Genomic DNA, 22633 nt, shown 5'->3' with positions numbered 1-22633 from the left:
CTCCTCCACCAATGTTCCCATTATCCCTCCCACCACCCCTACCTGATCCCCCACCATCTCACCCTACCTCTATGGCAGGGCATTCCCTTTTGTTCTCTCTCCTTTTGGGGGTTGTAGTTTGCAATAGTGGTATTGAGTGGCCATCATGTTCAGTGTCTAGTCTACTTTTGGCACGCATCTTTCAACCAGAATTGGTTCTCCCAACATCCTCTACTTGGTGTTCCCTTCTCTATCTCAGCTGCCTTTTCCCCAGCAGGTGAGGCCAGTTTCCAACATGTGGGGTAAACCTCCTGGTCCAATTTATACTACTTTTGGGTGTTAGTCTCTCATTCTGTTACTTTATATTCCACAGATGAGTGCAATCTTTCTATGTCTGTCTCTCTCTTTCTGACTCATTTCACTTAACATACTTTCCATGTTGATCCATTTATATGTAAATTTCATGACTTCATTTTTTCCTAATAGCTGCGTAGTATTCCATTGTGTAGATGTATCAAAGTTTCTTTCACCAGTGATCTGTTTTTGGGCACCCCAATTTTTTCCCGAATTTGACTATTGTAAACAGTGCTGCAATGAAGATACAAATGCAGATGTCATTTCTACTATACCTTTTTGCCTCTCTGGGATATATTCCCAGGAGTGTATTGCTGGGTCAAATGAGAGTTTAATTTCTAATTTTTTGAGAATCATCCATATTGTTTTCCAAAAGGGCTGAACCAGTCGGCATTCCCACCAGCAGTGAAGGAGAGTCCCTTTCTCCCCACATTCATGCCAACACCGGTTTCTTTTGTTATTTTGGATGTGGGTAGGTCTTTGTGGTGTGAAATGATATCTCATTGTTCTTTTAATATGAACCTCCCTGATGATTAATGATGTAGAGCCTTTTCTCATGTGTCTTTTAGCCATTCGCATTTCTTCTTTGAGAAAATTTCTGTTCATTTCCACCCCTCATTATCTGATGGGGTTGGATGTTTTCTTCTTGCAGAGTTCAACCAGTGCCTTGTACATCCTTGATATCAACCCGTTATCAGATGGGTATTGGGTGAAAATTCTTTCCCATTCTGCAGACTGTCTTTGTATTCTGGTCACTGTATCTTTTGAGGTGCAGAAGCTTCTCAGTTTAAGGCAGTCCCATTTGTTTATCTCTGCTTCCACTTGCTTGACCAATGGTGTGTCGCCTCTAAAGATATCTTTAGCTTCAATGTAGTGGAGGGTTTTGCTGACCTTGTCTTCAATGTACCTGATGGATTCTGGTCTGATTTTGAAGTCTTTAATCCATTTTTTTTTTGCTTTTTGGGTCACACCCAGCGATGCTCAGGGGTCATTCCTGGCTCTGCACTCAGGAATTACCCCTGGCGGTGCTCAGGGGACCATATGGGATGCTGGGAATCGAACCCGGGTCGGCCGCGTGCAAGGCAAACGCCCTACCCGCTGTGCTATCACTCCAGCCCCCTTTAATCCATTTTGATATGACTTTTGTGCATGGTGTTTGGTGGAGGTCTGAGTCCATTTTTTGCATATAGCTGTCCAGTTGTGCCCGCACCATTTGTTAAAGAGGCTTTCTTTGCTCCATTTCACATTTTTTGCTCCCTTATCAAAGATTAGATGGTCATATGATTGAGGGTGTGTATCGAGGTATTCAACCCTGTTCCATTGGTCTGTAGCTCTTTTATTCCAGTACCATGCTGTTTTAACCATTATAGCTTTGCAGTAGAGTTTGAGGTTGGGGTAGGTGATGCCTCCCTTCTTATTTTTCCCAAGAAATTGTTTTGGCTATTCGTGGGTGCTTATTGTTCCATATGAATTTCAGGAGTGTTTGTTCCATTTCTTTGAAGAACGTCATGGGTATCCTTGTAAGGATTGCATTTAATGATGCCTTGGAGAGAATTGCCATTTTGACAATGTTAATTCTCCCAGTCCATGAACAGGTGATATGTTTCCATTTCCTCATGTCCTCTTTTATTTCTTGAAGTAGCGTTTTGTAGTTTTTTTTTGTTTGTTTTGTTTTGTACAGGTTCTTTACCTCCTTAGTTAAGCTGATTCTGAGGTACTTGATTTTCTGAGGCATAATTGTGAAGGGAATTGCTTTTTCTCGTGTCACTTTCTTCTCCCTTATTATTTGCTTATAAGAAGGCCATGGACATTTGAGTATTGATTTTTCGCCTGAAACTTTGCTATACAAGTCTATTGTTTTTAGGAGTTTCTTGGTAAAAGTTTTAGGATTCTCTAAATATAGTTTCATATCATATGCGAATAGTGAGAGCTTGATTTCTTCCTTTCCTAACTGAATGCCCTTAACATCTTTTTTTTTGCCTAATCAATATTGCAATTAATTCCAGTACTATATTAAACAGAAGTGGTGAGAGTGGGTATCTTTGTCTCGTTCTTGATCTTAGAGGGAAGGCTTTTAATTTTTCCCCATTGAGGATGATACATGCCATAGGCTTGTGGTAGATGACTCTGACTATATTGAGGAAAGTACCTATTGTACCCATTTTGGCAGCAGATTTCATTATAAATGGGTGCTGGATCTTGTCAAATGCTTTCTCTGTATCTATTGATATGATTATAAGGTTTTTATCTTTTCGTTTGTTAATATGATGGATTGTTGATTGATTTCCAAATGTTAAACATCCTTACATCCCCAGAATGAATTCCATTTGGTCGTGGTATATGATCTTTTTGATGAGTTCTCGAATTCTATTTGCTAATATTTTATTGAGGATCTTTGCATCTATGTTCATCAGCGATATCGGCCTGTAGTTTTCTTGTTTTGTGGTATCTTTGTTTGCTTTTGGTATTAGGGAGATATGTGCCTTATAGAAACTGTTTGGGAGAGTTTCTCTTCCTTCAGTTTCCTGGAAAAGCTTGAGAAGAACTGGCAATAGGTCCTCTTTATATGTTTGGAAGAATTCACTAGTGAATCCATCTGGACCTGGGCTTTTGTTTTTTGGAAGAATTTTGATTACAGTTTCAATTTCTTTGATATTAATAGATCTATTCAGATATTCCAGATCTTCTTGGTTCAACTTAGGGAGATGATAGGAATTCAGGAAATTATCCATTTCTTCTAGATTCTCTTGTTTCGTAGCAAACAACCTTTCGAAGTAGTCTCTGATGATCTTTTGAATTTCTTTGGTTTCTGTTGTGAGAGCCCCCTTTTTCATTTCTTATTCAGTTTATTAGGGTTCTGTCTCTCTTTCTTTGTGAGCCTTGCTAGTGGTCTAACAATCTTTTTTATTTGGTCAAAGATTCAGCTCTTGGTTTCATTGATCTTTTGGATTGCTTTTTTGTGTTTCCATGTCATTAATTTTTGCTCTAAGTTTTGTTATTACTTTCGTACTGCCTAGTTTGGGATCCCTTTTGTTGGTCATTTTCTTTCTTTTCTTTCTTTTTTTTTTTTTGCTTTTTGGGTCGCACCCAGCCATGCTCAGGGGTCACTCCTGGCTCTGCAGTCAGGAATTACCCATGGTCGTGCTCAGGGGACCATATGGGATGCTGGGAATCAAACTCGGGTCGGCCGCATGCAAGGCAAATGTCCTACCCGCTGTGCTATCACTCCAGCCCCTGTTAGTCCTTTTCTAAGGAAAATTTTCTATACAGAGATGACTAATTCAACTAGATGAAATAGATCTTAGGTCTATGAAACAAGAGCAGTAGCATAGTTATATCAGAAAATTGTTTCCTATAGCATATACGACATTAAAACATTCTTTTTTAAAAAAATTTATTAGTGAATCACTTTGAGGTACAGTTACAGACTTACAAACTTTTGTGCTTGCATTTCAGTCATACAATGATCGAGTACTCATCCCTCCACCGGTGCCTATTTTCCACCACCAATGGTTCCAGCATCCCTCTCACCAACCCTACCCTGTCCCCTACATCCTACCCCACTTCTGTAGTAGTGCATTCCCTTTTGCTCTCTCTCTCCTTTTGGGTGTGGTGGTTTGAAACAGAGGTATTAAGTGGCCATCATGTTCTGTCTATAGTCTACTCTCAGCCTCATCTCCCACCCCAAGAGGGCCCTCCTTTAATTCTTCAGTAGAGAACCACGGTCTCCTTTCATCTCCCGTGAAAAAAGATAAATCATTCATGGCTGCCCTAATCAGGGATCTAGAAGACCTGGGATTGGAGGTGTGGGGTTTCTCTGAGTCCACTTTCCCCATATTCCTTCAGAGACCACTTTCACTGTGGTTCAGGCTTCTGAGCACACACACGCCTTCTGCGGTCATCCCTTCCCAGGGCTTCTAGACCCTGGGGAGAGCACAGATTCGGTATTTGACAGGGGCAACGGTGAGGCCCATCCTGGACTTCTGGCTCAGCTGCTCATTTTCTGGGGCCCTGAAGGTAAACTTCTGCATGAGCGAAGTGAAGAAAACAAACAACTCAGTCCTAGCCAACTGTTCTCCAAGGCACGCCCGCTTTCCTGAAAGACAAAGGCAAAGGGCAAGTGAGGTTCAGTCAGGTCTCCCACCACTTCCTGTGAGTCCTGGGAGAGGAAGGACCTGCTCTAGGCTTTGTGTCAGGGTCTCATCTATTCCCACAGCCATCTGGGTTGACCAAAGGTAGAAGGGGGAAGTACAGAGTCTCAACTCTGGTGCCTATGGGCAGGGGGAAAGATGAAGTGTGAATCCAGAGAAGGAGCTTTGACTTTTCAGATTTCAAGCCGAAAAGATTGCAAGCATCAACAACTTGAAAACTGACAAGCAAATTACAAAATATCGTTCTAATCTTTATAATTGCCTGGACATGCTATGCAGGCACCTTAATCCCTAAAATATCTTCCAGATTCTGCATTTTTTGTTTTAAGATAATGAATATCATCAGATAGTTTGTTATATACAAATATGTTAAGTGATGTATATTATTTAAACTAATTGATTATTAAGTGCAAGGGTCTTAAGAAATGAGGTTAAATATTAATGTTGTATGAGACGGTTATATGTATTCTAATTATGCTAGAAAGAATACTAGAGTGGAAGTATGAAAATTGAGTCTTCTGACGTATTTTGCCTGTTCCTTGGTCACTAAGATTTTGCATAAAAAATAACTTCTACTCATTCTTAGTTTTCTTAGATGAAGAGAAGAGATGTTACCCCATTTTCTGTCCTAGTATAACAAGTTGCTATTAGGTAATGAAATAATATTTTGCAAATGAATTCTGTGATTCAAGTGGAGTAATATAATTGTCATTGGCAAAGCACCAGTAATAGAAGTGGAAATATGCAACTGAAACTTTGAGCTGTAACACAAAAATTAAAGCTCTTTAGTTTTTAAATAATACAATAGAAATGACCTCTGCAGATGTATGTTTATTGCAGCACTATTTACAATAGCTAGGATCTGGAAAAAAAACCCGAGTGCCTGAGAACAGACTACTGGTTAAAGAAACTTTGGTACACTGCACCCATTTGTGGCGTATAGAATAACATCACGTGAGGCTGACACCCAAGGACAGTAGATACAAGGGCCAGGGGATTAACCCATAGCTGGAAGACTGCTTCATGAGCGGAGCAGAGAAGGCAGATGAAATAGAGAAGGGATCACTAAGAAAATGATGGCTGGAAGAACCAATTGGGATGGGAGATGCATGCCGAAAGTAGACAACGGACCAAACAAGATGACCTCTCAGTGTCTGTAGCAAGTTATAATGCCCAAAAGTAGAGAGAGAGTATGGGGAATATTGTCTGCCATGGAAGCAGGGGGAGAGTGGCAAAGGAGGGAGTATACCTAGGATATTGGTGGTGGGGAATGTGCACTGGTGGCGGGATGGGTGTTTGATCATTGTGAGATTGAAAGCTTGTAACTATGTCACGGTTAATCAATAAAATTTAATAAAGAGAGAAACTTTGGTATATCTACACTATGGAATATTAAGCAGCTGTTAGAAAAGATGAAGTCATGAAACTTTCATTTAAGTGGAGTATCATGCTTAATGAAATGAGTCAGAGAGAGAGGGACAGAAACAGAATGACTGCACTCATTTGTGGAATATAAAGTAACACAATGGGAGACTGACACCCAAGGATACTAGAGATAAAGGCCAGGAGGATTGTTCTACAGCTTGGAAGCCAACCTCAGATGCTGAGAGAAAAGGCAACTGAGATAAAGAAGGGACCTCTAAGTAAATGTTGCTTGGAGGGTTTGCTTGGGATGGGAGATGCGTGCTGAAAGTAGACTATGGACCAAACACGATGGCCACTTAGTACTTGTATTGCAAACCATAGCACCTGAAAAAAGAGAGGGAGTAAAAGGGAATGTGCCTGCCACAGAGGTGGCAATGGGGGGCAATGAGATGGGGTGTTGGGAGGGGTACTGGGAACATTGGTGTGGAGAATGGACACTGGTGAAGGGATGAGTACTCAGTCATTGTACAACTGAAACGTAAGCACGAAAGTTTGTAAGTCAGTATGTCATGGTGATTCATTAAAAATGAAAAAAAATAACCCTTAAAGCTCTTATATTCAGAGACTAAAGGAATTCCTAGGTCTCATATCAACCATCATATTCAGAAATCACTTGTTCAGTGTGACAATGTACCATATGAATAAAATCAAAGATAGTTTAATAATAACCAGTGAAATGGGAATCCTACAACATAGTGGGAAATCACGGCACCTAGGATTCAAATTATAATTACTCTCTTTCTGAGTTATGCATTGTCAGAAAAACATGCTCCTGTAACAGAAACTCTTTTCATAGTTCATTTAATGACAGGCAAACTAGCATGCATTCTATAATATGAGATCTTTGTAGCTGTTTCTTTTTTTAAAAAAGGAAAAATTTTAAATCAAGCCAAAATCAATGGTTTTATTTTGATAAATCTGGTTAATACTAATTTTAACTCTGCTACATAATTATTATGACTTTAGATGCCATCCTTAATTACTTTCAAATATCTTATCTCTAGTGATAGAAATTTGAACATGGTGAAAAATTAGAGATGTTTGATAAGAGTACTGTTCTTTGCTTTTCTAAGAATGAATTAGGATATTCATTCTAATATCCTCAGAACTGACTGCCTGGTCCATAACAAATGACTGAAAATATCTGGAGCGAAGAAACTGGGTGATACTTAAATAACCTATGCAAAGTATCTAAATTAACGGATGAAATTTACTACAAATTTCTGTTATTTGTTTTCTAATGTAAGTAAAGCCATTCTTCCATAAACATGTGGGCTGATGCATGTAAGAGTGAGAAATTGTCTTTTGCTTATTTTATGTTGTGAGTCATATATATGTATTAACTAGAATTGTGAAAGGAATGAAAATGCAAAAAGACAAAATGAATTCTTGTGGAGAAGACATATAGAGAAAACTCCTATATAATTCCTGAACGCTCATAACAAGAAGCAATGACTCCTGTTCTTCATCCGTCTCCATCTGGTTCTATGTGAATAAGACATTTTCCAAATGCTCTAAAGATGGCAAAGATCCAGTTTTCAACATGTGCAAAAGATGAGGTCTGAAGTTCTATTCCCAGGGTTTAGGAGCACTGAACTGAGTGGGACTGGAATCTGCATCAGAGGCAAGTGAGGGCCTAGGAAGTCAGGCAGCCTAAAGCCATGAGGAGTCAGGCTGGGCTGAGATCTCTGGACACACTCCGACTAAACCAAAGGGTCCCAGGGAGGAGAACAGGGAAGGGCTGTGAGGCGAACTCTGGACGGTCCTTCTATGATGAATTACAACTCACCTATGGAGAAAGGCAGGAAGTCTTCCCTCTTCTTAAACTGTCCGTTCTCCAGAAAATGTTCCGGATTGAATGTGTCAGGGGTGGCCCACTTTGCAGGGTCTCTGTGAAGAGCTGTCAGGTTGGTTAAGACCATGGTCCCCTGGCGAAAGCGCAGAGAGTCAGGTACGTTGGACAGTATATACCGCCAATATGTTCATAGCAGTCCACAACAGGCAGAGCATGAAAGTAACCTAAAGGCCTACATCAGGAGGACTGTGCAAAGACACTGTGGCCTATATGCTTCAGGGAATCCTAGTGATAAAGAGGGAAGAACTTCTGTCACTTAGGGCAAAGTACATGGAATTTGAAGTGATGCACTGCATGAGAAAAGCCAGAAAGTGAAATGCAATTACTAGATGGTTCTACTCACGGGCATATTGAAAAGCCAATGCAAATGAACCAACAAAAAAACACTAAAATAGAATATGGATTATATAGTGGATATGCAACTTAGAGGGGAGGAAAAGTGGGAAGAATCAGTAGAGGAAATGAATTCCAATGTGTAGTGGCTGAACTGGTGTGGTGAGGATCAGCCAAATATTCAGATGGAAGCTATACGACTCAAAATTTATAATATTGTAAACGAATGATACATCAATAAAACTTTAAAATGTAATTTTTTTATCAGAGGAAACTGGTTGAGATGGACTGGATCATTGGAGTGGAATTAATTGATATTCAAAAGCAAACAAGTGTTTAATTAAGTCTTTGCTCTCTCATCTTCTGTGCACTATCTACTTTCCCTTGATAGCCCTGACCCCTGTACCTTGCTCCTTTGTATTGGATGGGATGGTGTGCATATATTATATCTTCCTGAATGTGTCCAGGCCACTCTTGTCCTTCATATTTATATATAATTTTTATACTTATATACAATTTATATGTAAATTTGTTTTTCTAAAGTTTCTTAAAACTTTTTTTTTAAGTGTATACAATAATGGTTTCAATAGCTGGCCTGACACTATAGAGATATTATCCAAGATTGTGATCACTGGTAGCTTGCCCAGTGGTTATGTTTACCTGGTCCTGTGTCTAGAGATCACTCCTAGGTAAGGACACTCAGACCCAGATAAACAGGAACTATAGAAATGCTATGATTATGCAGTGTGCTGAGAGGCGGTTAGGGGGCAAAGGACAGCCATCTGCCCAGATTTTAGGTGGAGGGGAACATAATTTCCTTTATTGAGGGCAGGGAAGTTAACACAGGCCAAGTGAGATAGAGTATAGGAAGATGCTTTAAAGTCAAAAAATGCAACTTCTGTTTTTAGAGGAGCTTATATGTTCATATGCCAGAATATAGCATAGAACAGAGTCAGAACTCTTCTCGCTTGTATACTGAAGGAATCCTACAAATTTATTATCATTCAGCTTTGACTTTTCAATTATAAAATTGGAATAATTATTATTCTGTGGACTGATTCAGACATTTGTAAAGAACTTGTATACTCTAATGTGCATAATAATTGCTTTGTAACTATTGGTTGCTTTATTTGCCTATGTAATAATTAGTATTTCACACTGTTGGATTGCTTTCTCTATGGGTTAGTCCCTTTTTTTCTTTTTTGCTTTTTTTTGGGTCACGCCTGGCGATGCACAGGGGTTACTCCTGGCTATGCACTCAGGAATTACCCCTGGCAGTGCTCAGGGGACCATATGGGATGTTGGGATTCGAACCCGGGTTGGCCGGGTGCAAGGCAAATGCCCTACCCGATGTGCTATTGCCCCAGACCCTGAGTTAGTCCTTTTAAGGCACCCTATGGACTCTCTGGAATAGGTGGAAAAATACTTTGGAATATTTTGCTTATCAATTCTACTGGAGCTTGGCAAGCTACCGAGTGTATCTCACTCCATGGCACAGCCTTGCAAGCTACCCGTGGTGTATTCAAAAACAGATACATTCTACTCTCACTATCATCCCATTGCTCATCGATTTGCTCAAACAGGCACCATTAACATCTCCATTGTGAGACTTCTTGTTACTGTTTGTGGCATATTGAATACAACATGGGTAGCTTGTCAGGCTCTGCCCTCCGAGTGAGATACTCTCGGCAGCTTGCCAGGCTCTCCAAGAGGGACAGAAGAATTGAACCTAAGTTGGCCACATGCAAGGCAAATGCCCTACCCGTTGTGCTATCACTCAAGCCCTTTCAACTGATATCACCTATTAATCTAACAACTTCTCATTAATATTAAATTGGTAGAGAAGGGCTCAATTATCCTTTTGTATTTGTATATTTATATACAATTTATATATAAATTTGTTTTGGTTCACATCCAGGAGTGTTTTGGGCTTACTTTGGGCTTACTCTGCATTGAGGAAGCACTCGTGGGACTCAAGGGATCAAAGGTGCTGTCAGGGATCAAACCCTCATCAGTTTCATGCAGGGAAAGTGCCCTGGCTACTGTGCTTCAACACCTCCCTTCTTGTTTTAATAGAGAATTGCGATGAAGAATTTTGACCAATAAATTTGACATGTTCTTCCAATTCTCAGAGAAGAAACTCATGGCAAAACTGGACAGAAAACTCTGCCCTCTGCATCCCACAAAACTTGCCTACATATTTCACATAGAAAATTCTGAAGAATTCCAAAGCCAGAAAGCCAATCTTTAACAAAAGCCAGTCTTCAATTTCTCCTAGGAATCTCCTTCCCTTTCATAAGTCATTAACAGAAAAGTGACTCATGTTCTAAGATCACATGTGTAAAAGAAATCCCCTTTGGTATCAGATCTTGTGTAAAATATGTATCTTTTTTGAAGAGTAAACACCTTAGAATAAGACTCTATCATTCAGATTCTTAGCTTTTGAAAGGTGAGCTTGACAAGTGAGACTTGAAACCTCTAGTTACCTTGGGAATGTGGTACCCATTCAGGGTGGTGTCTGCTACCACTGCCCTGGGCACATTCAATGGGATGATGTTTCCCATTCTTTGCACCTCGTGGACCACTGCATGGGTGTAGGGCATGGACTCTCGAAGGGCCATGCTTGGCTGCTGCATCTGGCCAATCACTCTGTCGATCTCAGTATGTACTTTTTCTGCAAAGGAAGAGACGTTTCTATTATTTTGCCACTCCATAGATTCTCTTGATTCTACTCATATTAGGAGACAGGATCACTAGAATCAATCAAAATGGCTAAAATTTTAGTCTTCTACGTAAACTCTAAATTTTAAGGAGGAATCTAAGAGTAGAAAGTGGACCCAGGTGTAAGGAAATGCTCCTGATAAACTTTGTTCTACAACATTCTTGCTTCAAATAACTCTGGAAACCTATTTCTTCTTGTGAGTGCAGATGAATATACCTTTATTGTAAGAATGATTTTGTATTAAATGCTGATTTACATGAGCAACCATACAATAAAGGTGCTGTTTGTGACTTGAAGTCTTCTTTTTTCTATGCTAACAAAATTTTATTTCACTGGACACATACTTTTCCAGCTACATTTGCCAGATTTCCAAGTGACTTGGAACTAAGTCATGGCTTTTTAGAATATACTTAGAATGGACATTTACTACTTAGAACACACTCATTAAGAAGATGTATTTTCATCCCTTTGTCCATTCCTCCTGTTGAAAAGGCATCCCCAACGTTGAGCCATTTGAAAGTGCTGACTCAAATCATTCTAAAGACAAGTAAAACTTGGAAGGAAAAAGGCTCTGTAGAGACTGGCTAGGTGATGTATCCCTTAAGAGTGAAATACATTCCTATTAAAATATAAACAAAAAACCACCTTTCCATTTATATTTATTAGTGGTGGAAATATAGAATTAGCACAAAATATATAATTGTAACCACTTTTAACTTATAGTGCAATGGTGTTAAATATATTCTCATCATTATGCCTCTAGTCTCCAGAACATTTAATAAATGTGCACAACTGAATCCCACTACCGATGATGCTGTTCTAACTTTTGATTACCATAATTTTTTTTCTGTTTCCTATGAATATGACTGCCATGCAAGTCATCCAAGTAGCACTGTAGCACTGTCATCTGGTTGTACCTTGATTTGCTTGAGCGGGCACCAGTAACGTCTCCATTGTGAGACTTTGTTGTTACTGTTTTTGGCACATTGAAAACGCCACGGGTAGCTTGCCAGACTCTGCTGTGCGGGCAGGATACTTTCGGTAGCTTGCCAGGCTCTCCAAGAGAGACGGAGGAATCAAACCTAGGTTGGTCGCATGCAAAGTAAATGCCCTACCCTCTGTGCTGTCACTCCAGTCCAATTACACAGTATTTGAAATATTATAACTGAGTCATCTAATATAGTTTAATGTCCTCAAGTGCCATTCATGTTGTAGCATGTGTCAGAAATTTCCTTTCTTTTTAAGCTAACTAGCATTCCATAGTATGAATATTCCATGCTCTGTTTATCATTAAGTCATCAATAGCACTTGGACAGCCTCCACCTTTTAGATATTATGAATAGTATTGCTGTGAAATTTGCATTGTAAGGCTATTTGTATTCTGGCATTCCATGATAGAAGTCCCTTTCATACCCAAATTTTGTGAATTTTAAAGTTAAATTAAATTATTCAGTATCAAATACACTTTATGTCACAATTTCCTGAGCAAATTAAAAAAATGAAGTGTTAGTTTACATGACCATACTTCAGTAATGACACATACAATTTCACATATCTTCAAATTCACCCTCTGAAGTTTCACAACTCTTCAAATTATAGGTTCCTTCACCAAAACCACCACATAAGTACCCACCCAGATTTAGAAGATGGATTACACCATCTTTAGGCTGGATTACACCCTTTCCTTGCAGGAGGCTGGGATTTGAAACCTAGAATGGCATGATTCTCTGAATAGCAGCAGGAGTAGACCCTGAACACCACCAGATGTGGCAACTAAACACAAACAAACAAAAAGTACCAACATCCCTCCATGACATTCTGTTGGCCTCTCCCCATATCAATCCCTCCTTTGTCCCCTCAGCTAAGTACACCTCATGTAGAAGCTCATCCTTAGTACAAGTCAAATACTCAAATCAATTCTAACTTAAGTTTAGGGAAATAAATTTGGCATTGATTCACTAAATGGATGTTATATTCCATCAATAAACTACTCTTATTAATAACAGAATAAACCCAAGTTAACTGACCTCCACTAAACCTCCCGACAAATCCCATCTCTTAAGTGCTCAGATTTCTCTGGAACCTGGATATGGAAGAATAATTGTTAACTGACACATATTGAATGGGCTGCACTTGATTGGAAAGGTATAATTTGTGTGAAGAGCACGACAACAGTGATGTATTAGGGAAGATCCAGAAGAAGACAAAGTCAGTCTTTCCTAGAGGAGTGAGGAAACATTTCAGAAGAAATTATAATTGAAGACACATTTGAGAAGAAATTATACGCAAGCAGAGCTAATAGGGAAATGAGAATAATCCATACAGATAAAGGAACAAACAAGCATGATGGTTCTTGGTGAGAGAAAATGACATGTGACTCTGGTAGGTCACCATGCAGTGGGGTTGATCAGAGGTCAGATAATCAGGACAAGGCACATGAAAGGATGTGTGAACTAGACTAAGAGATTTGTCTACATGATAACTTCTCTGCAAGACAGTGGGAAGTCATTAGATAAAAGGAGGTAAGGCTAGGACACAATTCTTGTGAGAATAGAACTGTTTCCTGGAGCTTCTTAGAATGCCAATTCTGTTTCTTTTCTTTTCTTTTTTCCCTTCCTTCCTTCCTTCCTTCCTTCCTTCCTTCCTTCCTTCCTTCCTTCCTTCCTTCCTTCCTTCCTTCCTTCCTTCCTTCCTTCCGTCTTCTTTCTTTCTCTTTCTTTCTGTCTTCTTTCTTTCTTTCTTTCTTTCTTTCTTTCTTTCTTTCTTTCTTTCTTTCTTTCTTTCTTTCTTTCTTTCTTTCTTTCTTTCTTTCTTTCTTTCTTTCTTTCTTTCTTTCTTTCTTTCTTTCTTTCTTTCTTTCTTTCTTTCTCTTTCTTTCTCTCTTTCTTTCTCTCTCTTTCTTTCTCTCTTCATTCCTTCCTTCCTTCCCTCCCTCCTTCCCTCCCTCCCTCCCTCCCTCCCTCCTTCCTTCCTTCCTTCCTTCTTTCCTTCCTTCCTTCCTTCCTTCCTTCCTTCCTTCCTTCCTTCCTTCCTTCCTTCCTTCCTTCCTTCCTTCCTTCCTTCCTTCCTTCCTTCCCTTCTTTCCTTTGTGTTTGGGTTTGGTTTGTGGGGGGTGTTTGGGGAGGGGCACACCCAACTGTGGTCAGATGTTCCTCGGGAACTACTCCTGCTGGTAGGAGACCATATGGGATACTGGGAATCAAACCTAGATCAGCTGTGTGCAAAGAACACCCTATGCACTGTTAATCTAGCTCCGCAGTGACAACTCTAACTCTCCTACTGAACTTGGATTTTCTGAGGAAAGATATTCTGGGATTTAACTGTCTCATGTGGGGAATAAATCCTGACTGAAAATTGAGGAATGTGTTTTTTCTCAAGTCTGCATGAATGGTCTCCTGACCTAATGAGCTATCTTCTCTTTCCTCCAGGCTCTCTTCTGTCCCAGGAGGCATGTTGCTGTCCTGGCCCAGGTGCCCTTTCATTCCTGCTCACCTTGGATGTCTGGGTAGAGGGCCATGTAGAGCAGAGCCCAGCGCAGTGTAGTTGAAGTTGTCTCAGTGCCAGCAGTGAAGAGGTCCAGGGTGGTGAAGATGAGATTTTCTTCATCGAAACTGGAAGAGGTTTCACCTTTATGCTAGAAAGCACAATGATTTACGGTGTATTTATAGGGATCTAGGTTATAACAACTCCTGGGGTTTCAGCTTGGGAGTGAACATGGAAAGAAACAGCCTCTGGAGAAATACCTTCCCCCTGGGTCTTTCTAGAAAAACCAATGGGGAAAGAAGAAGCTTAATAAGGCTATCTTCAGTATCATCCCATTACAGGAGCAGGAAACTTGTTAGCTTGGGTGGATGGAAATCAAGACAACTTCTCATGGCTCTGTATTCATGGCAATGCTTGGGAGAGGACAATTTGTGAAAGAGTTTTTTATTCTTTGGTTGCTGTTTAGGGGTCACATCGAGCAATCCTGTGCTCAGGAATTATTTCTGGCAGTGCTCCAGGGACCGTATGTGATGCTCAGGGTTGAATTAGGGTCAGCTGCATGCAAGGCAAATGCCCTACCTGCTGTACTATTTTGCTCCAGTCCCTGGTAATAGGGTTTGAAATGTGGGTGTTCACAAGCAATGGAAGCATTCCAACCCCTAAACTCTTTTTGGTCTTTCCAAACACTATTTTTATGCTGTTTCTTTAGTCATAGAAACTAGTATAGGAGAAGTTGTTATTGCAGGTGATAGACTTGACTTCCAATAATTGTCACATAAACTCTTTGTTCTTCACTGTCCTGTTTTATAAAACATAAGCATACACGCAAACACCCCTTAAGGATGGTATTTATAAATCACACGAGATGCAATGTTTTAAAACAAATTCAACGAAATAACATATTCACGACTGGAGCGATAGCACAGCATTTGTGCATTCACCTTTCAAGTGGCTGACCTGAGTTCGATTCCTCCACCCCTCTAGGAGAGCCTGGCAAGCTGCCGAGAGTATCGAGCCCTCGCGGCAGAGCCTGGCAAGCTACCCATGCATATTGGATATGCCAAAAACAGTAACAATAAGTCTCTCAATGAGAGACTTTACTGGTGCCTGCTTGAACATATTCACATCTTGTTCCATGATGTATGAACTGAATTTCTCTTATGTCTTACTATTTTTGTATTTTCATTTGAAGATTTTTTTTCTAAATAAGATTCTTTGATTCTATAAGCCAACCCCATCAGTTTTATTTTTAGCTTTCTACTGGAAGCTTCAATTTACCATACTTCTTTTATGTGGTCCCATACTTCCACACAAGACAGTAGCAAAATCTCACTCCTCTGATAAGAAATTAATGCTTCTATTAATGTGGTGTTAGGAAAGTAAAATAAGAGGAAATATGGGAAAAATTCAAATATTTAGAAAACATTCAGAGAACAGTTAATTTTATAGTTTCAGGACAATGTTCTATACATATGTATATATATATACATATATATATATATTAACCAGAGGGATTCTTCAATTTCAGGATGGATATCCAACTTGTCTTTCCCCTTAATTTTCTATAAAGGAGAAATATGAAATATTTTGAAGTTAAACTGTGGTATTTGACTCTGTAATTTTGTTTTTCACTGGGAGCTGAAAGTGGACATAGGTAGCAGGAATATTAAATCAGTGGTTTAAGGATAATCGCTATTTTCCCTAGTGTGTACACCTACTTTAGATGAGAGCAGATGTAGAAAAAAATAAATGAGTCAATAATTTCCCTCCATAAGTAAAGTCCAGTCCTACAACACCTTAACTTTAGCCCAGTGAAAGTGATTTCAGACATTTATCCAGAGTTGCAGCGCTGTAGCATTGTTCATCAAATTGCTCAAGCAGGCACCGGAAACGTCTCCATTGTGAGACTTGTTTGTTACTGGTTTTGGCATATGGAATATGTCATGGGTAGCTTGCCAGGCTCTGCTGTGCGGGTGGGACACTCTCGGTAGCTTGCCTGGCTATCTGAGAGGGATGGAGGAATCGAATCTGGGTTGGCAGCGTGCAAGGCTATGCCCTACCCACTGTGCTATCACTCCAATCCAGAGTTGTAAGAAAACAAATTAGTTTCTTAAACACTGAGTCTATGGTAATTTGTTGCCACATAAATAGAAAACTACTTAACCCCACTTGCTCTTTATGAACAACATCGTTTCCTCACCATTTCTATTTCCTTGAGATAAGCATCAATAAAGTCTCTTGGTTCATCAGGATTCCAATCTCTCTTGTGGTTTTTAATCATCTCCGCAACAAACAATTTCAAGTTTTCCCAGTCATTAAAGAGCGTTCGATGGGGTCCAGGTAATAAATTAATTAATGTTGGAAACATATTATAGAACTATTTGAAAAAAAGAAAACAACAAATAACACAATGTAGTATAATATTTCCACACTTTAAGACAATAGAAATATCTGTTTTCTTTTACTTATGTTTAAATTAGAGTAATGATTTGCTCTTCTTATCTCTCTCCCACTCTTTGCATGCTACTAGAAGAACACTTCAGCATTCTACCTATGGTAATGTTGGCTTCAAATACATTGATTGGAGTATTGTTATCTTTTTGCAAGAGCTAGAGGGATATATATATATATATATATATACATATATATATGTAAGTCTTTTTTGAAACTTAGTAAAATACACTAGTAAACCCACTTTCTTATTGTTTGTAGAGTTTCTTCAATTGAAAAATCTATTTGAATTTCAAAAAAATTTGCATTTAAGTCAATTTAAAATAATTGCTCTTAAGGCCTGGGAGATAGCTCACTGGGTGAGGGTACAGCTTTTCCTTCAAGATGTCTGGGTTTGATGATGTCTACTGCATGCTCACACTAAGTAACAAACTTACATTAGACCTCACTATTACTGGGTGGGTCCAAGTACCAGAAGCATTTTTTAATGTTTAGCTCATAAAAAAGTACACTTTATACATGTTTGTAATCTGCGATATCCTACTTAATCAAGACATAGAATGAGTATGTCTTTACCTGACACCATGCAGAAGCTTCCAGCCATACAACTTCATCCAACATCCTTAGAAGTCCTTGGAATTTTTCATCCTGGTACTCAAAGCGTTCCCCAAAGGTGATAGAACAAATGATATTGGAAACTGCATTGTTGATCTTGAAATGAGGGTCAAATGGCTTTCCTAGAGGTTAAAGAAGTGGTGGAGTGTTTATTTTCTTTAAAAAAGTCCACATGTCTTAGAACATTCAGAGTAAAGAATCATGCATAAGACTCTGGATAATGTATCCCATAGAGTATGATCTACAACAGCCACTCAGTCATTATCTAAGAAGTAAAACAGAGTTTAAGTGAATAATACGGTTAATGTTTTTCTACTTGTGCTTAATTTGAGAGCACTATCAGGACAAGATATAAGCCCACAGCACTGGGCACAGGGAAAGCACTTAAGCAGTTTATAAGCACCTTTTTAGTGGCTCAGTAAGTGCCACCTCTCGGACCTGCTCTATGAAGTACTCACCATTCTCCTCTTTTATCAGTTGGATAAGGTAGTAGGCCTCCTCTTGAATACGTTCCTCTAAACTCTTCTTTCCTAAACCAAAGTTCCTTAGTGTTGTCAGGGTAAACCTTCTTTGCTCCTTCCATGTCTGGCCACTGGACATGACCAGTCCTTGAAAATGAAAAATGAAATGAGAGATATAAAAGTGAGCATGTTATTTGATGGCTAAAATATTTCAAAGAAAATTTTGGAAGCACCTAAAAACTCTACGTTCGGGTACAGAGAAAGAGTCATGTTTTTTCATTTAGAATTTTATTGACTATTCACTTACTTCAAGGATTCATGAGAAACTGTTTTAATATAGACTAGAAAGTTCAAGATACCCTGTAGGTCACAGTCTTAATTATTAAGGATGGGGGGAAATTAGGAATTTATTTGATAATAGCATTTGCAAGGAATGGCATGAAATTTTTATAAAAGGACAGAAGAAAACAGATCAATATCCATTTTCTGAGATAGAAAACTTGAAAACCCAATTACATGGTACCATCCTCTGAAGAGAGGTAGTTATTTGCTTATGAAAACAACCTGAATGATTCTATATGAAGACACATATTTTCTTCACAATAAGGCTAGCCCTACTAAATCTGAGAGGAGGCTTTTGATACTCTTTCTTGACAAGAGTTTATAATAAGCTCCATTTCTGAGAGTTTGACAAATTATATTCACTGAGTCTCTATTAGACAGAGAATCAGAATATAAAGCAAGCACTTCTAACTTTGGTCCAGACACTTACCATTTTTCTTAAAGACGTGATAACGGAGAGGGGTCACAGGGCGATCCATGAAGTGCTGACCCTGTTCGACAAGGGCTTCTTTGATCATGGGCAATCCAGTTATAAATACTGAGTAAAAACCAATAAACTCCATGCCAATAATATTCCCATATTTCTTCACCAGCTGAAAAAGCAGTTCAGTAGTCAGAGTTGAATATGCACATGCATACATGTGTGTAGCTGTATGAAGGGGGCTTGTAGAGAAGGGAGTCTTGTGTGTGCTGGTGTGTAGTTACACCATTATCTGAGGACGAAGCTTCTCGATCTTCTCTTTTATCCCCTTTGCATCTTGACCCAGATTTTTCTGCCACAGAGCATGAATATTCTTTATAAAACATCCCTTCATGTAGTCAAAGAATTGAGTAAGCCCTGTTTCCCTAGAAGGAGATAGGAAGCTATAGCCCTCATCAGTAAACGGCGTCTCCAACCTCCAATCCTAGAGAAGGTGAATGAGAAAATTCAGTACAGGTCCTCAACTGGGAAAACTGAGTTATGTTTCATGTAAGTATGTTGTAGCAAGAAGGAACTTCTCAGTAAACAATCTGTTTAATCGCAATAAATGTTCCTCTGGGTTCCACATGTGTTAGATGATAAAAAATCAATTATATTTTGGGAAACAACAATAGAGTGAAAAATCTAGTTCTGAAGTGTGTTTGACTCTTGGCTCTGTGGGTGAGTAGTGGGGTCTTACAAGATGCTTCATTCCTTTTCAGTCTTGGATTCCCCAAGCCACCACAGACGCGCGAGAACCATACCTCTACAAGAGGCCTGTGAAGAATGAGAGACATTGCTGAGTGTGGACATGGGTGTGGGCTGGAGAGAAAGTGTGTTAGGAGAAAAGATGCAAAGAGAATAATACTCACTAATGAAACTGCATTTTAAAAATATCTCAATATAGGGGACAAAGCTATACTACAGCAGGTAAAGCACTTGTCTTACATTGGGCTGACCTGACTTTGATCCCTGGAACTCCATATGATCCCCTGAGCACCTCCGGTAATGATCCCTGAGCACACAGCCAGAGCAAACCCTGAGCACCATGAGTGTGACCCCTCTCACCCCCAAAACGACAATAACAAAGATGTCTATTATCTAATGGAGCCTTCAGACAATTGATATACTTTTATTTATTATTTTTATATATTATATTCCTCCTCCTAATCTTGGTATAAATGGGCGTAGACAAAAAGTATTATTATAAAAGTATAATAATACTTTTATTTATTATTACATATTTTGAGGTTATTATTATTAATATTTTTACTATTATATGTGTTTTATTAAATTACATAACATAGTTTATTATGTATATGTGATAATATGTTATTCGATGTTAGAAAGCTAAAAGAAAACCAGGGGCCCTAATTTCTGGACAAAGTTTCTCTTAATTTGAATAGGGAGAGACAATTTGAATAGGGAGAGATTTTATGTAAAGGAAAATCGAACATCTCTGATGAAAATTTTTGATCCAGTTATGTGATTCCAGTCTTGGTTTTATCACTAGCCTATTTCTTTCTAGTCATTTCTATGTTAGTGGTAAAACAAGAGAACAAATCAGATTTCCTGTGCCAGACAAGATCAAGTCAAATCACACCATTGTATTCCTCCTCCTAATCTTGGTGTAAATGGGCGTAGACAAAAGAAACTTTAGGAAATGTAGTCCATCCCTTAAGCAACAAGCAGAAAAGATGATGTAATAGGACAGAGCCTGGTAACTGTTTAACTTGTCTGGAGGTGAGCCCCGTAAAGAAAGCTGTGAGCCTCCCTCACCTTCCCGGGGGCTGCAGCTGCTTCTCTGTGTGGAAACTGGTCTCACTAGAGCTCTGCAGCAGCCACCTACCACTCCTGAATTCTGCAGACTCTCTGGAGGGGGATGGGAAATAATTTGGATTTGTACTCTAAAAATAGGCTGGAGCGATAGTGCAGCGGGTTATGTGTTCTTGCAGGCGGCCGACCCGAGTTGGATTCCTCCGCCCCTCTCGGAGAGCCTGACAAGCTCTCAATGAGAGATGTTACTGGTGCCCGCTCAAACAAATCGATGAGCAATGGGATGACATGAGACAGTGATACAGTGACATTCTAAAAATAATGATGGGGTCAGATAGTGAAGAGGGACAGAGAGAGAGAGAGAGAGAGAGAGAGAGAGAGAGAGAGAGAGAGAGAGAGAGAGAGAGAGAGAGAGAGAGAGAGAGAGTGTAGTGGGGTTATGATGAATGCCTCATAGGCAGGTGCCCCTGGTTTGATCCCTGGCACTGCATATGGCCATCAGGAGTGATCCCTGAAACAAAGCCAAGTGAAACCCCTGAGAACTGAGATGTGGCACCCAAACAAAGGCAGGCACAGAGAAGTAAGAGTGCACTCCTTAAAACCATAGAACAGATATGGTTAGGGGTGTGGCTGTAAGAAAGAGGCTACAATATCGAAAGCTGTCCCTGCCATTTGGCCCCATTCTCCTTCTCTCCAACCTGAGCCAGAAGAGGGAGAGGAGGCCAGACAGGAGACTTTACTGCCTACTCTGACCTTTGAGCATTGTGAACTTGCTGGTTGATTGTCTACCTGAACTTGCTGGTTGATTGCTGAAATGAAAGATTAAACTGGTGTTTGATATATATCATAAAAAAGATTCACTATATCGTCAAAGTTACTTGCTGCACCAAGAATAAGGAAAATTCCAACTTGAGTGAGTTGACACCAATACAGAGATGTTGAAACTATAATGATGCTAAAATAGTGATTGTAGTGATTGAAATATGTCTTGATGAACAATCACAACACTCTCATAAGACGGGAAGTCTTTCTAAATAGTTGTGCATAGGTACCCAAGGGGCTTGGATTTGTACCACTGTAAAAGAAAAAAGGGTCAGTTTGAGAGAGAGAGAGAGAGAGAGAGAGAAAGAAAGAGAGAGAGAACTGAGGTTAAAGAGGAGGTAAGAGAAAGGAAGAAGAGGAGTGGGGTTAAGGTAAAACTACAACTTAAATGAGAACTCAACAAGAGCTTAATAGAAGTGTTGTAAAGAAAGAATATAAAAACAGATTAATGGAAAGTTTCTAATCTAAGCAAGAGTAAAACATGTTGAAAAAAAAAAAGTAAAACATGAATATGGAGCCAAAACTTGAAGCCTCACATTCTTCACATGTGAGAAACCAAAGGCACGGTATTTCTAACATCAGGGTGCAGGGAAGGAGATTAAAGAAAGGGATTATAGAGAAAAATCTTTCAAACAGTAATGCCCCAAAACTTCTCAAATTTGGTAAAAAAAAAAAAAAAACAAAACAACCTGTAGATCCAATTTCCATGATTAAGTAAATCAACAACAATCCGCCAATGCCAAAATAGTGCAACTGGACGGAAGCTATAGAGCGGTGGGTGGGGGACTGGACTACACGTGCCATCTGCTTCAATTCCTGGTACCTCATATAGTTGGTTTCCTGAGCACTGTCAGGAGTAAGCCTTGATCAAGAAAGCCAGCGGTAAGCCCTGAGTACTGCAAGGTGTGGCTCCCAAACTATAATCAAAACAGAACAAAAACAACAAAAATCCCCGAAGTTTATTCAATTCAATAAAAGCAAAAGCCAAAGAACATATCCGGAAGGCAAGTAGAGTGAAACAAGTCTAGCACGCTTTTAGAGCTCTTCTAAGGGGTCAGTAACCGTTTAGGGCTATTCCACAACTCCAGAGACCCTGCAGGTCAGGAGGGGGCTCCCAATGGTCACAGGCTTCATCCTACAGCCCTGAGACCCTGCAGGTCAAGGTCAGGATGCAACGCGTCCCCTTTCCCCTCTAGCGGCTCCTACCTGCTGCATCTGCAAGATCATCTTATCAAAGTCCACCTGGAAGAGGTTTCCCAGGATGGCCAGGCTCGAGGGCCCCGGTGGGCAGTTCTTTGGGCGCCGCTTTCTGAAGAAATAAGCAAAGAAGAGGAAGGCCACAGCGCCCAGCAGGAGGGTGCGCCCGTGGAGCACGGTCCAGAGCGCGGTCACCAGGGAAACCAT

General features: G+C 39.7%; 1 protein-coding gene across 1 annotated transcript; it reads right to left on the bottom strand.

Moving 5' to 3' along the window:
• Positions 1 to 3913: 3913 nt before the first annotated feature.
• On the bottom strand, positions 3914 to 22633 carry LOC101558147 (cytochrome P450 2J2-like). The gene is made up of 9 exons (XM_004607101.2): positions 22436 to 22633; positions 18602 to 18764; positions 17827 to 17976; positions 17330 to 17490; positions 16503 to 16679; positions 14312 to 14453; positions 10584 to 10771; positions 7699 to 7837; positions 3914 to 4429 (listed from the first exon to the last, which is right to left on the bottom strand). The coding sequence occupies exons 1-9, from the start codon at positions 22631 to 22633 to the stop codon at positions 4251 to 4253; spliced, it is 1497 nt and encodes a 498-aa protein (XP_004607158.1). The 3' UTR covers positions 3914 to 4250.

The sequence above is a fragment of the Sorex araneus genome, chromosome 5 (genome assembly GCF_027595985.1).
Source record: "Sorex araneus isolate mSorAra2 chromosome 5, mSorAra2.pri, whole genome shotgun sequence".
NCBI classification, from domain to species: domain Eukaryota; kingdom Metazoa; phylum Chordata; class Mammalia; order Eulipotyphla; family Soricidae; genus Sorex; species Sorex araneus.
This window is presented reverse-complemented; position numbering and strand designations above follow the sequence as displayed.

Excerpts from the sequence above, each read along its gene's own strand:
- LOC101558147 (XM_004607101.2), bottom strand. The coding sequence starts at position 22,633 with ATGGTTTCCCTGGTGACCGCGCTCTGGACCGTGCTCCACGGGCGCACC. Across the intron at positions 18,765-22,435 it reads TGATCTTGCAGATGCAGCAG|CTGGTGAAGAAATATGGGAA; the intron begins GTAGGAGCCGCT and ends CTGCTTTTTCAG. Across the intron at positions 4,430-7,698 it reads CTTCCTGCCTTTCTCCATAG|GAAAGCGGGCGTGCCTTGGA; the intron begins GTGAGTTGTAAT and ends TTTGTCTTTCAG.